At 39.9% G+C, this 24,447-nt stretch overlaps 1 protein-coding gene across 1 annotated transcript in view; it reads right to left on the minus strand.

Moving 5' to 3' along the window:
• Positions 1-24,447, minus strand: part of LOC106745414 (membralin-like) — a 99,319-nt gene that overhangs the window by 8,366 nt on the left and 66,506 nt on the right. Inside the window, exon 4 of the mRNA XM_014620994.1 lies at positions 4,403-4,502. Coding sequence (XP_014476480.1) covers positions 4,403-4,502 — 100 coding nt within the window. The remainder of the gene's footprint in view (positions 1-4,402; positions 4,503-24,447) is intronic.

Below are 24,447 nucleotides of genomic sequence, written 5' to 3' on the forward strand. Positions count from 1 at the left end.
ACGGGAAGTTGCGAAAAATCGCGCATCCTCCGTCAATCGGGCCGGTGATAATAATTCGGGACGAATGATCGGCAACCGCCGACAACCGCACGATAGGTAACATAATGGTAATCTTATCCTCCCCGAATAACGCATAACGAAGCGGCGGAATGTGACGAGCGGCGATTTACACCTTTTATCTCGAGTGAATTAACCGCTCCATTAAACTTTAATGGTATTCGGTTTTTACGCATGAAATATACACAATGAATATCGAATGTAGTTATTAACGCAGAGGCGTTACCTATTGTAACGCCATTATAATAATACCGGTTAATACGGCCATCGCGATCATCTAATGAGAAGTTATTGCGTTATCAAAGTACGCCCTCCGATCAGATTACCCGGTTGTATTACTGGCGTAGCGGTAAATTTGTTTCTGAAATTCCGGCCGGCTTACGACGAAATGTTCTATTATAAGCGCGATCGTTCCGCGCAGTTTTGCCAAAATTCGAGTGATATTTCCCTCGATCGGATCGATCGCGAGAGTCCGAGGTGAATTCATCGTATTCACGACTGACGATCCTCTCTCTCTCTCTCTCTCTCTCTCTCTTTCGTCCGTCTCACGCGCGAGACGCGTGTGTGTTTAAAAGATCCCCGGTAGAAATCAATCTGTCGTGCATTTGCGCGAACGAGCGACACGACGCATCAATTAATCGCAAAATAAGCGCGACAAAACATTAATTTGTAACTCGAGGAAAAGAGCGAGAGACGACGATGAGACTGACGACGACGAAGGTGACGCGCAGATAAAGAAAAGTTATCGTGAAATTATAAGGCACCGTGCGAAATTTCAGGTCAAGACCACGGAAAATGGTATGTTCCTAATGGACGGGAAATGACAATATGTCACGGATACACAACCGTGAGAGGAGGGGGATGGCCGGTTGGCCCGGCTGTGTTCTTAATGGAAAGAACGACGAGGCGGCGCGCCCCGTCTCGAACGCGAACGAGATTCCCGCATTAAAGTATCCTTATGCGCCATTTGTACACGGAAAGGCAAGAAGCCGCATTAAATTATTCCCATCGATCGAGCTGTCAGGAGCATTGTCCCGTTTGCGTTTACGTAACTTAAGTTTGAGCGATGGCGGCTCTAGGCTATCCAGCCAGAGCGACCACGGCCGTTCTTCGTCCCGTTGCTACCGTTCCTGTCAATAACAGAGCGCTCCCGACAGTAGCCAATGGGATCGCATGCAAAATATTGCGCTCCCATTTTCCCCTCATCTATCTCTCAGCTATTTCTACAAAGACGGAAGTACCCGCGCTCGCTCGTTACCGGCTCGGCACGAATCCCCGAGTCGAAATTTGGATGCTACTTTCATGCTCTTAAGAACGTATCGCCCATAATGAAGGGAATGTGTGAAAATTACGAAAATCGATCTCTACATTGCACTTAAAAATGACACAATTTCAATTCTAATAATATAATTTACTCCTATTTTAACCCTAATGATGTCTTAAATTTTCGTTTTCGCCATTTTAAAGCCAAAATAAATTGTTCAAAGTAACATTAAAATTAAATCTATAAAATTTATGGACTTCAAGAAACGAAATACGGTTTCTTTATTGCTGTTAGATATTGTTAGTGTCGAATAAAACAATCTCGGGTTACACTTCACTCTGAAGAAGTAAACTGAAATGCTCACGAAACATCGGGAACAAATCCATGAATGAGCACAACATTAACTCGAAAGCCAAATTAAACATTAATATTGTCAAAATTAATATGTATTATTAGGAAGATATTATGCTTAAATATGGAGGGTATGTTGCTTGGACGTTCTGTACTACATATTCAAACATTATATCCTACTGATAATACATATTAATATTGACAATATTAATATCTAATAGCGCTAAAATCTATGCATCGCTCCTTAAAGCCCATAAATTCTTCCTTTAAATCTGTAGATTAACAGATACAAGAAAGAAATTAATATTCGTGCCAATATCGTCAAATATATATAATATACAGGTTATATGTGTGAGGTTACATAATAAATGTATAAGTTTTTATTACAAACTCATACATAGACTCTGCAATTACATAAACTAACCAAAGAAAGATGAAACAGCCAATAAGAACCTAATCACGGCTGTTGTAGCAATATACTATTTTAAATTATTGTGGGAAGATATAAATGTTTTTAAAATATAATAACGCACTGGTTCTTATTGATCTATGGGCCATCTAAGTAAGCGCAAACTATTTTTAAAAACGTCAAAATAACATTACAATTTCAATTCGTCGAATGCAGATTTAATTTTAACTCTTTCCAGTCGAAGTCCAGGATATTCCTGGCAAGGTACCGATGTTCACAACTATTACGACCGGAAAAAATTAATGCTATTTCGAACAACCTATTTTGATGGTAAAACCGCGAAAATGGAAATTTAAGACATCATCGGGCTCGAAATAGAAGTAAATTATATTATTAGAATTAAAGTATATATATATATATATAAGTTTAACTTTTGTTATTTTAGTTCCTACTGTGCTGTAAAATTAAAAGTTTAACATAAGGCCAAAATTTCAATTCAGATTCGCTTCTTTTGTGAATTTGCTTACGATTCAATCATGACAGAGAGAGAGAGAGAGAGAGAGAGAACTGATCGTTTCTCGCATGCATAGCACACCATCGATGCCATTTTATTTTATAAAGCTAGTAACTTAATCTCGCGACGGGTGGTGCGTACGTTGTGTTGTAGTATCGATGCTTTGGTGATGAAACGCAAAGCTTTTCGAATGCCAACCGCGAATACTTCTTGCCGGCGCATTTTTCAATTATTTTCCTGTTTTCTCTCGGCGCGCGTATCTCGCTAAGTTAATCCCGCAAAGCTTTGTGTAATAATATCGTTATTAATTAATACAATGCGAGAACAGCGACGGAATTGATGCTGCCAGCGTGTTTGATCTACCGAACCCGAGCTGCACGGTAATTGTAATCTAAATCTCCGGTGTTTTCCCTTCACAAACTATGGTGACGAATTCGAATTTATTATACCGCGGCGGGGGGAAAAAAAGGAAACAACATTGTAAAATTCGATTTCCTCTGTTGGCGGACGGATAACTCACTCTCACTTTCGCGCGAGTCGCGGATATTCATTCGTACGAACAAACGTAAAAACGGAGAAAGAAAGTATCAAAAAAGAAAAACATTTCTTCACGGTTGTGTATTAATAATATATTTACTCAGATTAATATATATATTTATAACACGGAGAAAAATTGTTTCCGAATGAGAAAATATACATTTTCTCAAAGCCGTATTTTTTCATTAAAAAAAAAACAATCATTTTTATTCTATTTAAATAGAGAAATTTAGATTTTTAAGTGAATATGTTATTAGTGACCCACCGAATAAATATTCATCTTTTAGATATTTTTTCTCTCAGTGCGTGCAAACAGTCGTAATGATCGCTCGCTGACTCGCCCAGTAAAAATATTGATAATATTACGCGGAAAAAAAGATCTCTTCTCAATGTAACTGAATTTTCTGTTGCCCGGGGACCAGCTGAAAACTCGGTTGTAGGAACAGAAAGATTCCTGCAGGAAGTCTCAGCCAATTGTTCTTAGTTATCTCAATCAAATTTTAAACATTTATTCTCGTCGTAACCACGTTTTCCAGACGTTTCATTGTTTACGAACCAAAATCGTCAATCACGACGGCGCCTATTAAACCTAACCATCGCGAATTTTACAAAATGATACGATGTTTTCGCTCAGTTTCACTCGTGGGAACCGAGATTAATTTGGGAAGAGTGTCTATAATAATAAAGATATATACAGGGTGATGTATATCTTTATTATTCATTTTGTATTACGTGAAACGGGAGGGAGGAGAGGGGTGGTCTAGCTGGGCAGACATGGAAAAAGTCACCTCCGCTCCGCTCCGCTCTGTTCCGCTTTTAGACCAGACGTATTTGTCCTCCCGGACTCGCTGAAGTGTTCGCAAGTAGGTCACGGGAATATTCGTGATCAATGCCCGGCTTCAATGCGCGAAAGAGCAATTTTTTCCTTGGCGAAACTTTTCTATTCCCGTGGGAGTTTTTATCGCGAGGAGAGAGAAGACGATTATTCCCGCGATCTCCGCGAACGGAAAACGCGCGCTACTTTAATCCCGAAATACGCCGCATAAATACTCGCGTGCGTGCGCGCGAGCTATTTGCGTACGCGCGAAAATTTATCCCCGGACTGCATTCTTCGTGCACTCTCATCGATTGCGCGCGCGAGTCGAGATATCGCCCCGATGTAACGCCGATGAATAATATATATCAACCCGGCCGTCCACGTTCAGCACCCAGGTGCGAGCTGACGTTGAGCACGACGGAATATTCGGCCTCTTACGGCTGCGACACTCACCTGTATGAAAAGCCAGGACGTGACGAGAGCCAAACTGCTATACTGCCCGTTGAATCGGTAATGGTATGCGTAGAAAGAGAAGTGATACAGGTAGAAGAATCTGAAACAGAAACGGCATATCTCGTCGTTAATGAGGACGTAAGACAGCTTAAACAGCCGTCGTGACGACCCGAGACGAAATTTTAAATTCTACATTAAGTCCTCAAAGAGAGGAAATGGAAATAAGTTCTTGTTTGTGGCATCAAAGAGGCACAATAAGTAATTAATGCTACAAATGGGAATCGAGACCTCTGCACGGAAAAAAAATTCAGTTCGTGTATTTCGGTCATGACAAGCGAAATTTCTTGTTATCTGGGGACCAAATGAAAACTCGACTGTAGAAACAGAAAAATTCTTATAGAATGCTTCCGCTGCTCGGACAATTGAACTCGGTTATCTTAACTGAGTTAATATTGCTACTCGACAAAAATATTATTTTTCTCTTGGTAGGACTTGAACCTGAAACTTCTTGGTCCTGAGATTGTCACCTTCGACTGCAGGACCGCTAACGTTGTTGATACGTCGTATCAACGGCAGCATATGTCGCATTAACGCATTTGGAAGGGAAAATTTCGGTTCCCCGAACCGAAAGCATTTGTTGATATAAGCAGCCCTTCAGTTAGTGAAAAAAGGCTATTACTGTAACCGAAACTCAATGAACTGAATATTTTCGGTTGCCATAATCGAGTTAGTTTTTTCCATGTAGAGTCTAAATTCTACTTCTGCATTAAATCTTCAAGTGGAGAAAACGGCAATAACTTCTGCATTTGTAGCGCCAAAAAAGTACAATAGAAGACATTTGACGATTTAATGTAGAACTACATTAGAGTTAAAATAGAACTAAAATCTCAACTGAGGATGTCGCTAGACATTTGGCGCGATAATTTAAAATCTTAGGAAACAATTTGAATATGCTCGACACTATATGCTCAAATTTATTTTCTAAAATTTTAACGTCTAAAAATATTATCTTTTATTAGTGTACAAAGATTTATTTGTAAAAACTTCGTTGCTCCTTTTACGCCGAAAATTAACTGAAGGTACATTGCTCGCTTGCCATGAGCAAATAATCAGACCACCGGAAGGTGAACCACGAAGCGGTCGGATACCGCAAAGGGTTAACCCTTTAAATACCGAGGAACTTGATCGCTCCTCGCAAGTAAGCGAAAAGTGTCTTCGAATTCGACGTAAAGACACACTCGTACGTCATCAACCTTCAGAATGCTGATGGCGTAAATTATGATAAATAATAGATGTTTATCATTACGAAAAATAATAATGCAGCTTTTATATTATACTTTTCGTGCCCTTTTTTCCGAAAGTCCTTCATCTTCACAAAAATTTCTCTAACATATTTAGCAGAATCATTACACTGGGAAAAAATGGCTGGGCCAACAAAATCGATAGTAACTACTCATTAAAAAAACAAATATTTGTCCACTAAAGAAATTAAACGTTGGTACAATAACATATAAGAAGCTTTTTGTTGAATCATGTAGCATACTAATAGTATAATTTATTAGATTTGATTGCAATATTAGGATATACTCATACTCACGAAAGCTAAAATTTATATATAATAGCGAACAAAAACCAATAGTTTAATCAGATATATTTTTAACTTAATTGTATATAAATTTGCCATATGTATAAAAAAGTACGAGAAAGGTAAAAAATATCCCATGTTAACGTATACATTTTCCACGCATTTTCCAAGTTTGCAATTTGGATTGCACATTATTTCTAATGCCGGTATGAAAAAAATTTTATCTCGAGTAATAACTATTGTATAGCATATAGTGCAACTGTGTATGCGCATTTATGAAAACGACAGAAAGACGGGATATTCGTTGTGTTTATGGTATAGACTATGGTTTCGGGGCTGCGATGTACAGTTGTAATGGTGTCATTCTTAAACTCGTGTTGTTTCTTAAACTTTTTATACGTATTAAAATTGCTTCGACGTTATAAATACACAATAAAAATATTTTGTACTTGTATTAAGATCGATTCCCGCCCAAATTTTTGCGTTAGGTTTCCTATATGACCCGTTTGTTAATTTAAAATATTGCGTTCATATTATCTCAACATTTTGTGTTGTATCGATATTCAACATGTATAAGTGTTATACTTCAGTACTTTTACACTTCAGTATTGGATAATGTATTATTTTGCGTTAATTTCGTGTTAATTTTTGATATAATATTTGTGTTACTTTTCAACATATTCACTTTTGTGTTAAATTAACAAGAAAATTTGAGTAGACCGTTTGAAACATGTGAAATGCGTTAAATTTAACACCATTCTATCCCGACAAATCTATTATAGTTTTCTTACTTATTTTTTCGGTTTATATGAATATTTATACCTCCAAGAAAAATTCTCTGCATGTACGTTGGGTCGATACAGTTGCTGACCGAAACGTAATCAATTGTTGAATCAATTGATAATTACAATAGAAACTACAATAGAAGACATTTGACGATTTAATGTAGAACTACATTAGAGTTAAAATAGAACTAAAATCTCAACTGGGGATGTCGCTAGACATTTGGCGCGATAATGTTAAATCTTCGGAAACGATCTGAATACGCTCGACAGTATGTTCTGATTTATTTTCTAAAATTTTAACGTCTAAAAATATTACCTTTTATTAGTGCACAAAAATGTATTTGTAAAAACTTCGTTGCTCCTTTTACGCAGAAAATTCATTACAAAATTCATTATAGCAACTGTATAACTTGTTCAATGGACTAAACGTTACGCTTGCAAAAATTTCGTTCACTTAAACAAAATTTCACTTTTCTCCCAATATAGAGAACAAAGCCGCACTCAGAAGGCATTTAAGGGAGTAATAAAGGAGGTATAAATACAGAGATTTTTGCGGAATGTCGTCGAATCGATTGTCGTGGCGAGCGCCGTATCGGCGTTATCATTAAAAGCGCGCGACAGCCGTGACGACTTAGATAATAAGTAGCGGCATTACGAGCGATATTACGCGTAAAACGGCGAGAACACGGCGAAACTTACCCATGCGTCGATGTACACGCGATAATCTCGAAAATCCGTAACAACATAAAGCCACTTAACAGGTTACATAACGCAACGATATACACGGCACGTTCCCGCCCCGTGGCAACAATATGGACGAACTATCGATCAGATCGTATCAAGTTTCAGCCTATTGAAATATCGAGGGTGACGCGCGCGTTGCGCGGCTAGCGGCTATGTATTGTTATTACAACCGAAAAAAATATCGCGAGTAACACAATACGCGTTATCGAGCTAGAGCGACGCGACTTTTGCAAAAAAGTATCGGATATTGCAAACAATTCGTCGACTGACGCGCGAATAGCCGTGAATTTCTTCTCCTCCCCCCCCCCCTCTCACTCACTCTTTCCTTCTCCCTCTATCTTTCTCTTTCTCTCTATTTTTTTCCTCCTTTTTTAAAGTAAATCGCCGTTCAGTCTCTCTTTTAAGGAACAATCAGCGAGATATTGTTTAAAGAATTCGCGGGTAAAGTGCGGCATGATGTTCCAACTTTTCCGCAAAAGTTGTTCCTAGTTAGTCGGGGCTATTATTGCTCGGCCGTCACTCGCATAATGTGATAAAAAGATTTTTAAGTCCGCGAACTTTCCGATCTCTCTCATATCCCTGAAGAGCGTAAAACTTCTCTCTCTCTCTCTCTCTCTCTCTCTCTCTCTCTCTCTTTCATCACGTCGAGGATTAATCCGCCTCGGTTTTATGATAAATAAAACGCGGAAACAGTTTAGATCTCTTAATCTCTCCCTTTAACCGAATTACTTGTTACGCTATTTCGTGTTCTCGCCGTGTCTTTCGAGGTCAGAGAGTCGGGGAGGATTCCGCGTCGCGTGCGACCGTCTCTTTACAACTCTCTTCGAGTGTGTGTACCGAGCTATCGCTCGATTATTAAAATAAAAAAACCACATGCGATCTACGATAACAATGCCGAGAAGGATTCGAAAATAAAGCAGTAAAAACCGGAAGGGGTGAGCTCGAGAATTCCGAACTCGCGACCGAGTTCGCGCGGGATCGCAACAAAACGACGTTCTCGTTGTTCGTTTGTTTTTTTTTTCTTTCTTCTTTTTGCCGCCATACACCGGATAATTGTAAGGAGACGCGCGAACGTCTATTTTTCATCGCGGTCTACGCGCTGATGAACGGCGTTTAGGTGATGAGGGAGGGGTTGTAATCAAGTGATTTTTACGAGGAGCTGTTACGGGGTCGCCAATATTTACGGATCAGGGCGGGGTTGAGGCAACCGCCGCCACCCTTAACCGAAGAAAGAAAAGCGATCAGCAGGGGTGTGGTGGTGGATGATAGAGAAAGAAGTCCGGGTTTGTATATCCCCTCGACGACTACGACTAATTTCCTAGAGTATATGACGGAACTTCGGCGTCTCTCTCAATCAATCGTATATGCGATATGTGTATGTACAACGCGCCGGAAATAATTGCTCGTGGCCCGTATACACACTCCCGTTAAGCAATCTTTTATCTCGATGAACTTTTACATCGATCGGGTTCAATTGGATTTGTACGAACGGTGCAATGGCGCGCGATACAACGATGTACGCAGCGCCCCGGGTAGAAATTGAATTTCACAAGTGTCGCGAGTCACAAGATGACAAATTTGTGTTCTAACGTCGCTACTAGCTAATAACGCGACGCTCGTTTCTCCTAGCGACTGAAGAAATAATTAAGCCAACGGCTGGGCAAAATAATGAAAAGTCATAACCAGTTCAGTCAGACCGGCGATGTAACGCTCACTCTTGTTTGTATCAGATTTTCACGGAAATAACAGACATTTTGTTTCGCTATTCAATTTCATAATACTATATTGGGAGAAAAATTATCTGGAAAATTATTCGGTGGGTGCTGATAACATATTTATTCAACATATTCCGCACCACGTATGCCGTTTTCGGTGCACGCTGAACCCGATCTTTACGCCGACTAATATTTTTGTCATTAGGAGACAAAGTACGGTAAAATAATTTGTCTTACCATTCACACATACTTTTTCATCAAGTTTCGAGCACTTTTAAAGCCGCGGGTCAATTTCGATATGCACACCGCGTTGAAATGAGTGTCCCATTGTTATAATCTATTTCATGCTTTTCTAGCTTCTGGTTTCCAAGTCGGATGGGCCAGCTACGTTTCCACTCGGGCTCCCGTGCACTCGTAGATTGCGGATCCTCCGGTTCTTAAGTTACGATAAGACCATTCGCGCACAAATGAAACACTTGCGAGCGTATTCGAGCGTCCGAAATCTTACGATGCGTAAATTTATGTACGGCCCGGCGTTGGTTCGTAAACGCTTTGCATTACATTTTACGACACTGTCAGTCGTAAAACGCAGCTTAAGCGGGTCGATGCATCCCATTTTCGTTCGCGACGACACGACGAACAACCACCGGGGTAAACCCTGCGCGTCGCGCGCTTCGTTCAGATTGCGTAACGGTCAACACTGAACTCGTCGCGCGATTGTTTCGTAGCGCTCGTAATTTCGCACGAAATTATTCCGAGGGCGATATTACCGACGCGAGATATCACGACATCATGGATAAATTCAGCACGTCTGCATAAAAAAAAAAGAGACAGACTCAGAGAGAGAGTGAGAGAGAGAGAGAGAGACTTGATTTCAACGTAAATGCCCGAGAGAATCGCGATAAAAATAAGGCGAAACGAGGGAGAAGCGCGGCGTGGTGGAGGGATGAGAAAGAATGCGGCACCGAAATCCCACGTTACGTATTCCGGGGACATAAGCTCTAAAGTGTCCCACGTTCAAGAAATCGCAACCATCCAACGACGATTCATACGTCTTTCCCGGAAAAGAGGGAGGGCAAAGAGGAGAGCCGGAGACTCTCCAAACGCATTCTGAATTCATTGAATAGTGCTACCCCACCGAAGAATAGCGGGAGTTACTTTCGAACTTCGAGCGGACTCCGAGAGTCTCCAGCTGCCCAGTGCACACAGTCGACGAACTCTCTCTCTCTCTCTCTCGCTTTTCATATCACACGCCTATATATATACGTGTAATATTAGGATCGTAGCTCGATCGATGACGCTGCAAGCAAAAACGATAATTATGCATAACTCGATCGATCTAGTTGGCGGCACGGAATCACGTCATCGAGAGATTTCGCGTTTATAAGATATTATCATTTGAAATGTTTCGTTTGACAGATGATTCATAGGATTTTTCTCGACAATATACTAAAATATATAACTCTGTTTTAGATAAATATTTCATCTACATAAAGAAAAAGATATCTTTGGATTTAATAATATTTCTTTAATTGAAATGAATTTATGTTTTGGAACAGAGCAAACGAATATTTGATTCAACAAGTAAAATTGTTTGGCTCCTTAAACAGTAAATATCTTTACGTTGTAAATATTGTCAAATAACATATTTCTTTTGTGTTTACATTCAAACATTATGATGTAGCATGGTTGTCACAAGCAATAAATTATTGGCGAGAAGTAACACTACGTTTAAAAACTTTTTCGTTCCGGTGGAACAATATTTAATATATTAATGAAATAAATTTTTTTATCGAAAACAAAATATTATTTTCTCTAAATAATACTGTTTCCTCCATTAAACAATATGATTTATTCTAGTGAAACATTTTCATAAAAAAACGATATGTGATATTAAATTATATTGTTTATATTAAACAAACCCAAGTCAAACAAACACGTACATTAAATCCAAAGAAACTTTTCTCTGTGTATGATTTAATTGTATATAGTAATTTCTACATATTATTACTCTCAATATTAATGAAATTATAAATAATTTTTTAATACTGAACGCGATAGGTTGATTGCCATCATTGCGGACGTTGTAGGTTTGTGAAAGCAAAACGGCAAGAAAATTATTAAACCATGACAATGAAGTCAATATCTTTATCTTGACGTAACAAAAGTTATTTAGTTCTATCAAAATATATCTTGATATTACACTTCAAAGATTAATTTTTATTTATTTCCTATTATTGCACTTTTTTGCATAAGCTGTCATTAATCTCTTTCATTTAGATTCGACACTTTTAATATTTCTACTTTTTAAAAACTCCAAAAATAGTGCATACTTGATTAACTGTATTTTGAAATAAGCAAATAATTTGAAATAAAATTGACTAAAAAAAAAATTGGCCAAGAATCGATTTTTTTCTTCTAAGAAGTATTATTTTGTAAAAAATTAATTTTTATTTTCCATCGTTATGAGGACGATAGCTTACAATTTAATAATTTTTTCACCGTTTTGATTTCAGGAACCTACAACGTCCGGAATCATGGCAGCCATACAAGCAAAATTTTCGCTCAACTCTGAACAAAATTTATAACATTATTGACAATAATAATGAATATTAAAGATAATAATATGCAGAAATTACTTTAATTATATAATTAAAACATGGATAAATACTTGTGCAGAATTTCAGAATTGTGTGTCTTATAGATTTTTTCAAGAAGGGATTCTAAAAATTCCCAACAAAACGACATTTAAAATGAAAACACGCCCTTAACGACGGAATTAACTCATTGAGACGCATTTCGCTGAAACAGGATTCTCGCAGTCGCGCTTGAGAAGAAAGTAGATATCGCGACGCGAACAGTGCACTCTCGGACGTCTGATATTAAAGCTATTCTCTCCCGGGAATAATTCAACAGATAAGATTACGCAGGAACGGAGAAACGATGCTTATCCCCCGAAAATCCGCGTCGTCGCTTCGAACGGCCGTAAATTTGCGAGGTATAACTCTACGTCGCGCGCGGATCGCGCAAGAGAGATCCACCAGGGCGTGCTTCGTCTTGTATTCTCCTTTGCCTGCTCGTGCGGCTGCAATTCGTAACAATCAGTTTCGGCATATGCGCGACAGATTTAAAGCGCGACGGAGATGCGACGAATAGCGTCCGAAAGCAAGAGACGAGCTGGGAAATAAGCCTCATAAATATTCGCTAGTTTCGTCGAAAACCACTGTGTCTCCGCTCGAACGGAAATTAACGACCGACCTGTCCGCATTATATTACATCGTTGTTGATTAATATTTGGTAAAATTAATATAATGTCGCCCTGATACCCGATACTCCCCGGGAGAAATTTCAGGTATTTTTGAGCCGTTACTGACAGTTATATTAACTTCTGTCTAGTAACTGAGGTGTAAAACTGTTTTGATTTCTGGTCAAGGTGTAACGATTTTTCTGAAGTCACTGCATACAAAGGATGTGCAAAATCTGAACCCACTTACTGAATAAAAAGCAATAAATGGAAACAGAACATTAAATGGGCGGAAATACTATTCAAGTGATTAATAAATAAGCTCGCTGGTCATGAAATGGGCAGCCTTGCCTCAGAGAAGGGAAGTTCCCCCGAATAGAATCCCGTCAAGTTCTTGTCCATTTCCTACACAATATTGTTACAACTAATGAGAAATCATTGTTACTAGACAGTAACTGAATGAATATCTAGGAAAACTGCATACATTCCTACCAAAGATTGTAATATGAACAAGTAGATAATATGGCTAATATTAAGTTACCCTCATTCAAATAGCAGCAATTTCCACGTTGACTGCGTGGAATTTTTACAATTCGCTGCGTTCAACGACACGAAGCGTTCAGTGAGTGATCGGTAATTATTACTTCCCCGATTAAAGTATATACTTTTAGATTCATGAAAAATCTAAAAGAATATTCCAATAACAGTGAGAGTGCTCGCTCAATCGTTGTGCTTTCCGAAAGCTGTCAATGTTTTTGCATTCAATGAAGGAATCGAGAATCGGTGACGCTGTGAGCGCGCGATATCCTGTGATTATTAATACTGGTATTTATTCCCTTTTAAAAAAGGTGTGTTGTCAATTTACGAATGTATCGATAAGTTCAAGCTTCTTTTGAAGCGATGCTGATTAGCTGTCACGTTGACGTGACGGCAAGATTTGTCAAAATTTGTCAATTTTTCCTCATTTTCGTAGTAACGTAAAAATAATTAATATAATTAATTTTTTTCCCGAATGACCGAAGCCTTGCCTATCGTCTACATCAACTGAAAAATTATAAATAAATTAGAATTTTATTTAAATTTTTTTAGAACGTATCAATTTCGTTATCTTATTCCCATATAAGAGTAAGATAACTAAAGTTCAAAATAAATTTTGCATATATATAAAAAAATACTTTTCACCAAATTTTTATATTATTTCACCATTAGAATGTCTGTACAACACAATAAAACAAACAAAATAAAATATAAATAAAAATATCACTTGAACAAAATATGATTTGTGACAATGTATTACATAGTAGTTTTATAGAGAAAGTAAAAATATTTACTATAATTGGGTAATTCTTTATGAAAAATCGTCATCTTACCTCCCTTTCCCTTATATGAGTTCTAACAGTTTATCAGTTTGCATATTAAAGAAGATAACAAATTAAAATATTAAAAAAGACGAAAAAGAGAAAAATAGATTTCTAGTCTGATAGAGAGAATTTTATTTTGATGCTTACTCAAACAAATGAACTAAGATATTTTCTTAATAATTAACTCTTAATAATTAGCTAAATAACACGCGCGTCTGTGTTGTTCTAATACTAAAATCTAAACTTCCTTTAAAATCTCTGTAATTTAACCCAATGTAATTTAACCTAATTGTTAACCTAATTGTTAATTTAACCTAATTTAACCTGTAATTTAACCTAATCAATTAACCTAATCAATTATTTTGTCATTTTATCCCAACTCTTACCATTTTTATAAAGCGCTTTCGGCGCTGACCTGGAATGAAAGGAAAAAAAAAAAAATAAAAAGAAGTACCCTGCGATCTTTCTCTCTCACTCGGACGTTTTCCACGCGATCTTTTTTTCTCCCGAGCGCCCTGGTATGTCGCTGATCGCGTATGATCGTCGGGACGTAGAAGCGCACGCTCTTCTGAGAGATTTGCTTATGTTTCCTTCCGCGAGGCGACGTCTCGCGAAAATCGCTTACTTTCTCACATAAGCGAACGAGCGGGGAGGAGAGAAAACGAGAGAAACGACGGCGAGGGAAAGCGGAGAAGGATCCCGCGGCGATGTTCTCCGTAGCGTAGGGGAAGAGGGTCGCGCTTTAACGGCGGTGGCGCAGGATGGGAAAAGGAAGACGAAGAGGGTGTAGCCGTCTCCATAACTGTACGGTCCACTCGGCTAACGTAAGTATATTGTCAATCAATCCATGGTATAAAAGCAATCTGAGCTCCGGACGACGGGGCGGCGAGATCCCGCGGGGCGTAGACGGAACCGAGGGACTAAGGAAGGTAGAAGCGATGGAAGAGAGAGGTGAGTGCAAACAGTCCTCCACGCGTTTCGAAAAAGAGGAGAGACGGAATGACAAGGAAAGAAGGAAGGAAGGAAGGAAGGAAGGAAGGAAGGAAAAGAGAAAGGAAGAAAGGCAGGCAGGCAGGAAGGAAGGAAGGAAGAAGTCCTTTCCTCTGGCCACTCGAAGGAGTGGACCCTATCCAACAAGTAGGATGAAACGAAACTCCCAGTATCAGTGCTTGTACGTACACACACACACACACACACACACACATATATATATATGTATATATATGATGCGTGTATGTATGTATACAGGATGTCTCAGAAGTTGAGCGTCTCTCACTCATAGATAGCACTCATCGTTCGAATCGTCGTGCCGGTAGTCGGCGACAAAGGAAGAAGGAAACGGGAAAATGGTTACGGAATTAACGATTTCGAATTAATGAATGATTTCTCGCTAAGAGGAGACCCAACACTAAGTCAAGACCGGAAATCACCGACTGAGAGGAGAGAACAAACGAGTTCTGGACGACCCTGTATAATGTACAAGCTGCGTGGGTGCAAGCGAGTTCACGTGTATATGTGTGTATGTGTCTGTGTATGAGTGTGCGGTCAACCCGGCGTGACCGGATGGATATGGCCGATGGTAGGATATATCCGAAGAAGCTGGTAGAGGGTCCTAGCATTCTCGAGGTGGCGCGGTGTTCTGTTCACAGGAAAGCCCCGAGTGCTGAGAAAATATATCGGCCTGACCGCCACGAGAGACGACGAAGACGACGACGGCGACTAGGATGACGAGGACGTAGCTGTCGTGCGATCGGATTGATAGACCCTTCGGAGAATCTTCCCGAAGATCGCGGAATGCGAGACAGACGTAATGAAAGCGTCGGAGCAATTTTTAACGGCGTCTCACTCAGTCGCCTCACGACGGGGATTGCGCCGGTGCGTCTACATTGTTATCAGACCGTATCTCCGTGAGAGTATGGTCAAATGTCTACGTTGAGTCTGAAAATAACATCGGGAAATCGAGCAGGATGCGGTACACGCGCAATTCCCGTTCGGGAAAATCGCGGAATGATATACAACGTCGGCGCGGCCTCGTTTGAGCGAGTTTACACCTTATCGATCCTCGAGTACACAGCGAGTAAAACAGCAGTAAATGAACGTAGCCTTTATCTTGGTCAAGACGGGCCGGGGGGTGGTCGTGCACCGGTAAATAAGGTTATGCCCCCATTGCGGCCCGATGGGAGGCCGCCGGTGCGTCCCGAGACACGGCAGGACTGGCGGAAAATGAAATAATATCGGCGTAAACACACGGGATCGCGGCGGGTGGACGCCAAAGAGGCCGTACGTAAATAGGTAAGAGAGTTTACGGCTGTAATGCACACAGGGAGGATCTGGCAGGGGGAGGAAGGGGGCAAGGAGCGAACGTCGAAGGAGGCGAGGAAGGAAACGCCGTGAGACACGAGCATGTGGAAGACGGACGTTATTCCCCTTGCGGGAAGCGCAGATTGTCGATGGCAAATCTGGATAATGTATTTACAGGATATCCCACGCTCGGACCTCTTCGCTCGCCGGCTCACCGAGGGCCGCAGAGAAATCCATCAAAGTAGCATCGCCGTTCTCGGCCGGATTCTTCGCGCTGTCGTCTCTCACCTCACGCCCGAGCCGAATTTTTTACGGTGCGCTACGTTCCTCGGCACTCTTAAGAGTGGCCTATATGTAGACTAACGAAATATTCTACACAGAAAAGAATTAATATCGATCTAAGATTTTTCTATACTGTTCCGCTAGAAATATCGTATTTTTATTATTTAAGAATGATTTGCACGAATCGAGAAGAAAATTCGTGCGTTGCTGCAGCCGTGAAATTAAATCACTCAATAAAACCGTAAACATCGTCAGATCTACAGGCCGGAAGATGAAGAGGACGCGGAAGAAAAGCCAACATATCTACCTTTTTCGTCCGACCTGTCGGACGAAATATCCCCGAAAATCGTCGCGCGTTGCGGGACAATTCTCGTCGGGAATCACGAGCGAGAGCGTTCCAGCGAACTTTCAGGTGGGCGGAATCGGTCCATGGATGTCCATCGAGATCCTGAAGGAAGTTACGCGTTCCTTTTAACGACACAGAGGGGTACGGAGAACGCGATGTGCGAGCGTGCGCGCGCGTACTAGCGTACATTGTGTTTCATCAGCATTGTCGCGGTATTCTCCCTCGCGTCGTATCCAATGCGCGGCGTCGCGTAATACAGCATAATCCCACGCCACTTCGCGGAATAAGCAACGATTTTCGAGTCCTATTCTATATTATTGCGGTACCCGGGGGAGGGAGAGGCGCGTGTGTATAAGCAGAGCGCGGGCGCAACTTGCGGGTCGCATTAAAGGCCGGATAAACCTGCCAGGCGTACAATAACGCGGCGCGGGCTTTGGAGACCTTCGCTCTTTCTCTCTCTCTCTCCCTCTCTCTCTCTCTCAACGCCACTCTCGCTCTTCTTTTTCGCGTCCGCAGGTGGAATCGCATGATTAATGATCCACGACGGCGCTTTACGTCAGCCGGCGCACTCGGAAGGGATCATTTTATCACGCTCGCAAGCGGATTTCGAGGACCAGGAGTGCGTATATATCCTCTCTCGCGATTCTCGCGCAGGAAGCGCTCACATGCTCGCTCGAAGAATTCAATCGGCGATTGTTGAAAGAGAGAGCGTGAGCCGACTCCGCGAGATGGAACTCGTCGATGTAAATGTCGGGGCCGAGCGATGCCGTGAGCGGCCCGGTAATACTCGCAAATTCCTCGTCGCGGAATTAATGCGTCAATTACGCGGACTAACGTAATGAAAGAAAAATTGAAAGAAAAGGGGAGAGGAGAGTAGGAGGGAGGGAGAGAGAGAGAGAGAGAGGAAGAGAGAAGTTTCCACATTAACATATTGCATGCCAAGCTGATTTCACTACGACTCTCCCCGAGAGCTGTGCGACTTTTCCCTTCCATTGTCATCATTTATATCTCTAAATGTCATTTCATGTTAATTATTTTATCATCTGTAATGTTAAGTCCGGTTGAAATAATTATTTTTGCATCATCTATATAATGTGAATGTCCCAATTAATGATAAAGTAATCTCATCGTGACAATAAATTAATAAATTATAATAATATACATCAGTAATAATAATATAATAATACATGTATTAAGTATACATAACATTTATCTTGTTCGAAAATTTCGGGGTATTAATTGTATTAGATTTGTTTAATTTATGGTAAAATTTTAATTAATTTATAACACGTTCACGAAAGAGTGACAGAAGCACCATTTAGTGAAATGTAACTTTGATCTTGTCGTAACTTGTACACATATATGCCTATATTATTGGCAAGTGACAAACTTACGGACAGTCCTATTACTGACAGACAAAAATTATTATTCGAACATCACAATTATATCTTCTATAATTCTGTACAATTATAATTTAACGCGAGCATATTTTCATAGACGAGCGCTGCGACGTCAAATTGGGCATCATCTGCCCGTGAGTGCGCGACGTCTCGATGCGGTCATCGGAGACGACTAGTTACGAAATTCAAAACTTTCCCGAAATCATTCGCGATTCATAATGGACCGCTCGAGCGTTCCCGGCGGAGCGCGCTGATTACGCGCTGATGTACGCGCGGACGCGAAATGTCCCCGCCGCGTTCGCGAACTTGCGCGGCTCGCTGAAAGCAAATTTCGGAAGGTCCGCGAAAGGTCGGCACAGCCGACCGGCGCCGATTCGATAACCAGCCTGGGTATCGTTAATATTTCATCTTACGCCGGCGAGAAACTTGACGAGAAGCGCCGTCCATGTCGGCGATACATTCGCCGTGTTTTCGTCTTTCCCAATGACACGTGGACACGTGGCTCGTAACAGCTCGTAACTGGAAGCTTTAGCTGCCACGTGAGCACCCGGACGGAGAAATCTACGCTCGTAACGTGAAAACGCTCGCCTTGTCGGTCTTCCTTCCAGAAATTCTCGACGATTAAACTATTAACTGTCGAGTTAGGTAGTTACGCGTTTACCTGACTGCCCGTCCGAGGGGATAACGAGTGCAGCTCCATTCACGGGGCTGTCGTGTATTCGGATATTGTCTTAAATGTAACGCGTTAAGCATCGTGCGATTCTTCGTCGCTTGCCAATTTGCTTTAACACGTTCTTGACCGATTACGAGGTAACTCCAGCGATTTTCCAGTTTAAACATTGCTCACCGGTCCGTGGGTTATTTTATATATTGACAATAGTCGAAATAAGGAAATAGAAGCAAGCGAACGGACGACAGGGAGAGCAGTCAATCGACAGTATGATAAAACATAGAAGACCGGTCGTGAAATTTCTCATTTTTCAAAGCTCAAACGCAAAAGACCGGTCATGAGTTTCCTCTTGTAATATGTAGCGACTGTCATTAGCACAGCTCATTTCACGTAATGAGACGTGAACGGGAGGGAACTCGAGGCCGGTCTTTTGCATTTGAGCTTTGAAAAATGAGAAATCCCGTGACCGCGTTTCTATATGTTAAGCTCGATCGTACCGTGAGAAAAACATTTTTGATATTTGCAACTACAGCCGCATAAGTGAGAGAATTATAGTCAGATTTTTTTTCATTTTTGAATCATTTTTCTAGTAAGTGTTGCTATAATGTTAATAATAATAACCTAATAAGTATCGCTATAGTATCAATAATAATAACCTTACATATATATTGCTATTATTTTACTATTACTTTTAAGGTTAAAATCTGACATATTACATAATTACATATATAAAAAAAATAATTTCAAAATTAAAGATTCATATTTTCATACATAAGCAGAGATATATAATCTTATATGAAGATAAAACTTACTCTTTCTTGCCTTTGAAGAAATTATATACAGTTTCATTAAACATATATTCATGTTATTCAAGAATAATTTTCATAAATTGAAAATTTTCGTGAAATGAATTGAAAAGAAAAAATACTGGATATAGAAAGAATGATATTTTCAAACAAAGAATTGTACCAGTCTGAGATTGAAAAAGTTTAAAAATATAATTCTTTCTATCTTTAGTATCATACAATACCTTTTTTCCTCAATTCATGAAAATTATTCTTGAATAACATAAATATGATATTTTTAGTGGAACTATGTAGAATTTCTTCACTCAAGAGTAAATTTTGTCTTTATTTAAGATTATATATCCTTACTTATATATGAGAATACATGAGAATATGAATCTTGAATTGATACTAACTTTTTCCCGTATAAAAAAGTAAATTAACACATTGCATGCGGATATATTTCGCCGCGGACTTACGCGTGTAGCGGGCGTTTTTTCGTGAATTTCGCGGGGGTTTGGTATTCAGTAAAATATTCAATTAAACCAAGTAACTCGACAAACTAAATTTCTAAAAAGAAACAATGGAAATCGTTGCCCAGCAACACAAACACTAACATCGTACACACTTACAATGCCCATCGTATTTTATACGATACCCGCTTTCCGGCACAAATCTACTAAATACGTACTTTTACGTGACCCGCGCTCTAGTGACAGACTGCAAAAAACGGTAAAAGTACGTTTCCCGTATGCGATGTGTTAAATAATGCTAACCCAGAATATAAAATGTTTGAATTCACTGTCAAATGAAAAAAATACTCTTGTACCGATAAAACCAATTGATAGAACAAATCAATATTATTGAAACTACACCATGCGTTGTTTCAATAACTCGAGTATTAGTTTCAATGATATTGCTATTTCATCAAGAAGATTTATTCCAATTACGGTGCTGGCCATCAATTCTATCGATACAAGGGCATTTTTCCGCGGTGGGACACGTGCATAACTCAGCGGGGCTCGACAGGGTTGAACGTTTCGACGTATTTTCGCGCGGTTCTCTCCCAAACGGGAAATTATCAACTTCACAAGCTGCAAGAACGCACGCTCGTACGATATCGCGTAACCCCCCGCTGTTTTGCGTAATTTCCTTCAGTTTCCCGGGTTCGTCGCGGAAGGACTGTTGGAGTTAACGATAAAAGATACGCAACAGCCGCTCCGTCCGCGGGGGAATGAGTATTAATGTCAAACCTTGACTGCGAATCGACCTTGCGTTTCGCTCGGATCGACTACGTCGCGACCGAATAAAGGGGGAATTGCTTATTTTCTCTCCACAGTGGCGGCGGAACGATAAAACGAGTCTTTGTAGGTGGCCATAGTGGCCACTTTGCGGCAGTCTCGGGTGTGGCTGAATTAGAGTTTAAGAGATCGCCAGCTATTGGCAGGCAGCTCGTGCAAGCAACGAACGGTCTCGCGTGTCCAACGAACGAACGAACGAACGAATGCACAGCGTCCCTTTCGACCAACGCAACCACCACGTCGCGTACGCGACTTTAAAAATCGACGATGCAACCGCAATAAATATACATATCGGCATAATAGTCGCAACCCGCAGTACAATTTGATTATTCGTATTTTCTAACCGTATACGTTTGTTTCTAGACGAGTTAACGCAAAGTTATCACAATGATGGATTGTTGCTGTGCATGGGAAAAAATTAGTATCAACATTCGAGACTCATTATTCAGATATATACATTTTTATATTTATTAACCTATCTCTATGTTGGAAATAACAATCGCGACAAATTTGTCAAATTTATTTTTCGTATACTCAAAACTGTAATATCTGTACACTACATAAGCACATTTATTGTTATTTAAGCAGATATCGGAAAAATTACCGGGCCTCACAAATCCAGTACATCGAACTAAAATAGATGAAAATAAATCTGCCAATGAACGTTTAAAGCTATTATGTCGGTTTCACAAACTCGTTTGCGAAATGGTTTGAACATATGTTTTTCCGACAAAGTTGGAAGCGCGTCAAACAGATTGCGAGCCACTGTTCACTGGCTCGCGCGATAATCGATTACAGAAACCGAGGTGACAGTGCACGGTGTAAATATTGATTCTTCTTATCTTATCCTTATCTGACAGATAAGAATACAATAAATATGCTCACGCTTTTTTCCCTAAATCCTCCGTTGCAGCTGATATCGAATGTCTCATATATTGTCTCACTTGACTCCGGTTACAACCGATTATCGCGCAAACTCGCAATCGTGCGCATTTTACACTCTCCTGACTTCAACGGGAAAAATATGTTCAAACATTACACACTCGTTTTGCAAATAAATGCACGTACATCCAATCGGCAGATTAAATATTGCAACATTTTTTTCGATGAATTGCACAATGCATCTCGTATCCAATAGAAAAATGTATCTCCTGAGAATTACTGAAAAAAAAATACAAATACCCCTATTGGACACAGGACGCGTCCAGCGAAACTCATCGGAAAAATAGTATTGCAACCTTTAATCTGCCGACTCTGTACGGTAAGTTCCAAAACGGTTCGGGCATTTTTTTTTACCATGCAGTTTGTAACGCGCAATCGATAGACCAACGAGCGAACTTTATTTCTTCGAAAACGAGTTCTCTCGCCGGATCATTAATTACGTTCCGAGATGCATAAAACAAAAAAGGTTCAAACCGTTTTCGAAACTTGCCATACGATACGTTCAGATTCTCATTATTCCAACATATTTCACTCGCTCGCTCTTGAAATTCGCGAAGCTGACCGTGGGCAGAAAGAAATAGCACTGGCTCGAGGACATTTCAGCGACGCGTAACAGTCCTTCTTACACAGTAAAGCCGCCACGTTATTACCCGCAGATAGGCGTCGATCGCGCGCGCTTGTATCCAGATTGAAGCGAAAAGAGTCGATCGACGGGTGGCCGATGGACTGACACGGATGGTGCATTACCTCGCACCCTCGGAAGTCCCTTTTCTGAGGACTCCCATTGCGCGAAATCGATATGCTGTCTGCCAAAAAGGGGGAAAAAAGCGTCTTACCTACTACCACTTAAAACAGTTACCCGGCACACAGACGAGAAGCGTTCACATTTACATCGACGTGTAATTATTTCAAGTCGACCGACTTATGTAACGGCGTATCGTACGCGGAAAAAGTGTCGGTTCCTGACCAACCGAATTGGTGCCAGGTGAAAACTCGGCGACGAAAAATGAAAGTTCGGTGACAAGAAGTGATATCTATCTTTCCGCGACCGAGAACATTCGTAAGAATATTTACCCTAGTAGAAATTAAACCTCGCAGATAATCATGAGTAAATTTATGCCTAATGTCGTTAAGATGAGTACCCGAATTAGTAACAGTGTTCCAATTTGCGACAATTACATCTATTCTTCTTAATCAGTCAATAATATAACTTCATATTTACCCTAAATATGTGATTTTACTTTAAATTTTATATATTATCAATTACAAGTTTCGGATAAAATTAAAAGCCATAACGAAATGATAATGTTGGAATATCATAATTATAAACGTGCTGCTAACGGTGTCAGTTTGAGCAGTTGCTCGCTGAATCGTAAAAGTTGGCTGTATGTAATGCGATATAAGGTATCTTATTGGTATTTCTTAATGACTATTTTTTAACCTCAAGCGATTAAAGCCATACTATCAAAATCGGAAGGATTAAAGAATATTTTACAAGTGAAAAAAGTAGTACAAATATCAGTTCTTATCATATAAACTGTGATGTTTAAGCCAGTAATAGAAACTTTCATGATTCTATATGAATGTATGATAATGTGTGACATTCGAATAAATGATTTTTGCCAGTCAATGATAGGGCTTGTCAGTAATAGGGCTGTCCGTCGTACGTTCATCACCTGTCAGTAATATAGGCATACACGTGTCACAAATTGGGACAAAATCAAAGTTATTGATTGTAATATATGTCACTAAATAACACTTCCGTCATTTTTGAAAACATAACTTAATTAAAATCTTACCATACATTAAAAAATCTAATATTATTAGAATCTGAAGTGTTTAAATTTGTGAACAAAACAAATATTACGTACTTAACACATATTATACATATTATTATAATGATTTATTAATTTATTTTCACTATGAAGTTACTTTGTCGTTAATTGGGACATTCACCTTATCAGCCAATAATGTAACGCACTTTTAGTGGCTAGATAATGGCTAGGCAAATAAGTTAGCAGATGATTAAACAGAAGAAATTATGGTTACGAGATGAAAAGTTATTATTAGTTGCTGAGCAGTAAAGTAACGCTCACTTCTGCTTTTTTCAGATTTATGGAATAACGTACCCTCGATTTTTATTTACTATTTTGAAATGTTAGTAGCGGGTATATAGTAGCTGGACTAGGGAAATTTGGTGTAAGATAAAGATTTGCTAATTTTTCTAAGCTGATGATAAATAACGAGAAATACCTTCTGTAGAAATCTTTCTGTTCCTACGAACGAGTTTTCGTCTGGTCCCAAAAACGAAGGAAAATTCTGTTACATTTACGAAGTAAATTGCTCTTTTCTTCCTGCGTTGAGATAGATACGTTTCGGTACGCACATATTTAATGAAATTGGTTTTGTAAAGCTCGTCGACGGCGTGATTATCGCCGGTGAGGCTAATTCGAGCTCGGTCGGTGGACAATAATAATAACACGCGCGCGTGGAAAAGTGAGGTATTAGCACCGGCGGGCGTAAAAATTGGAAAACAGCAGCCCGGAATGAAAAAAGAAAGGAGGAAGAAAAGAGAGAGAGAGAG

This window comes from Dinoponera quadriceps, unplaced genomic scaffold (genome assembly GCF_001313825.1).
Source record: "Dinoponera quadriceps isolate SergipeBrazil2010 unplaced genomic scaffold, ASM131382v1 scaffold1651, whole genome shotgun sequence".
In the NCBI taxonomy this organism is placed as follows: domain Eukaryota; kingdom Metazoa; phylum Arthropoda; class Insecta; order Hymenoptera; family Formicidae; genus Dinoponera; species Dinoponera quadriceps.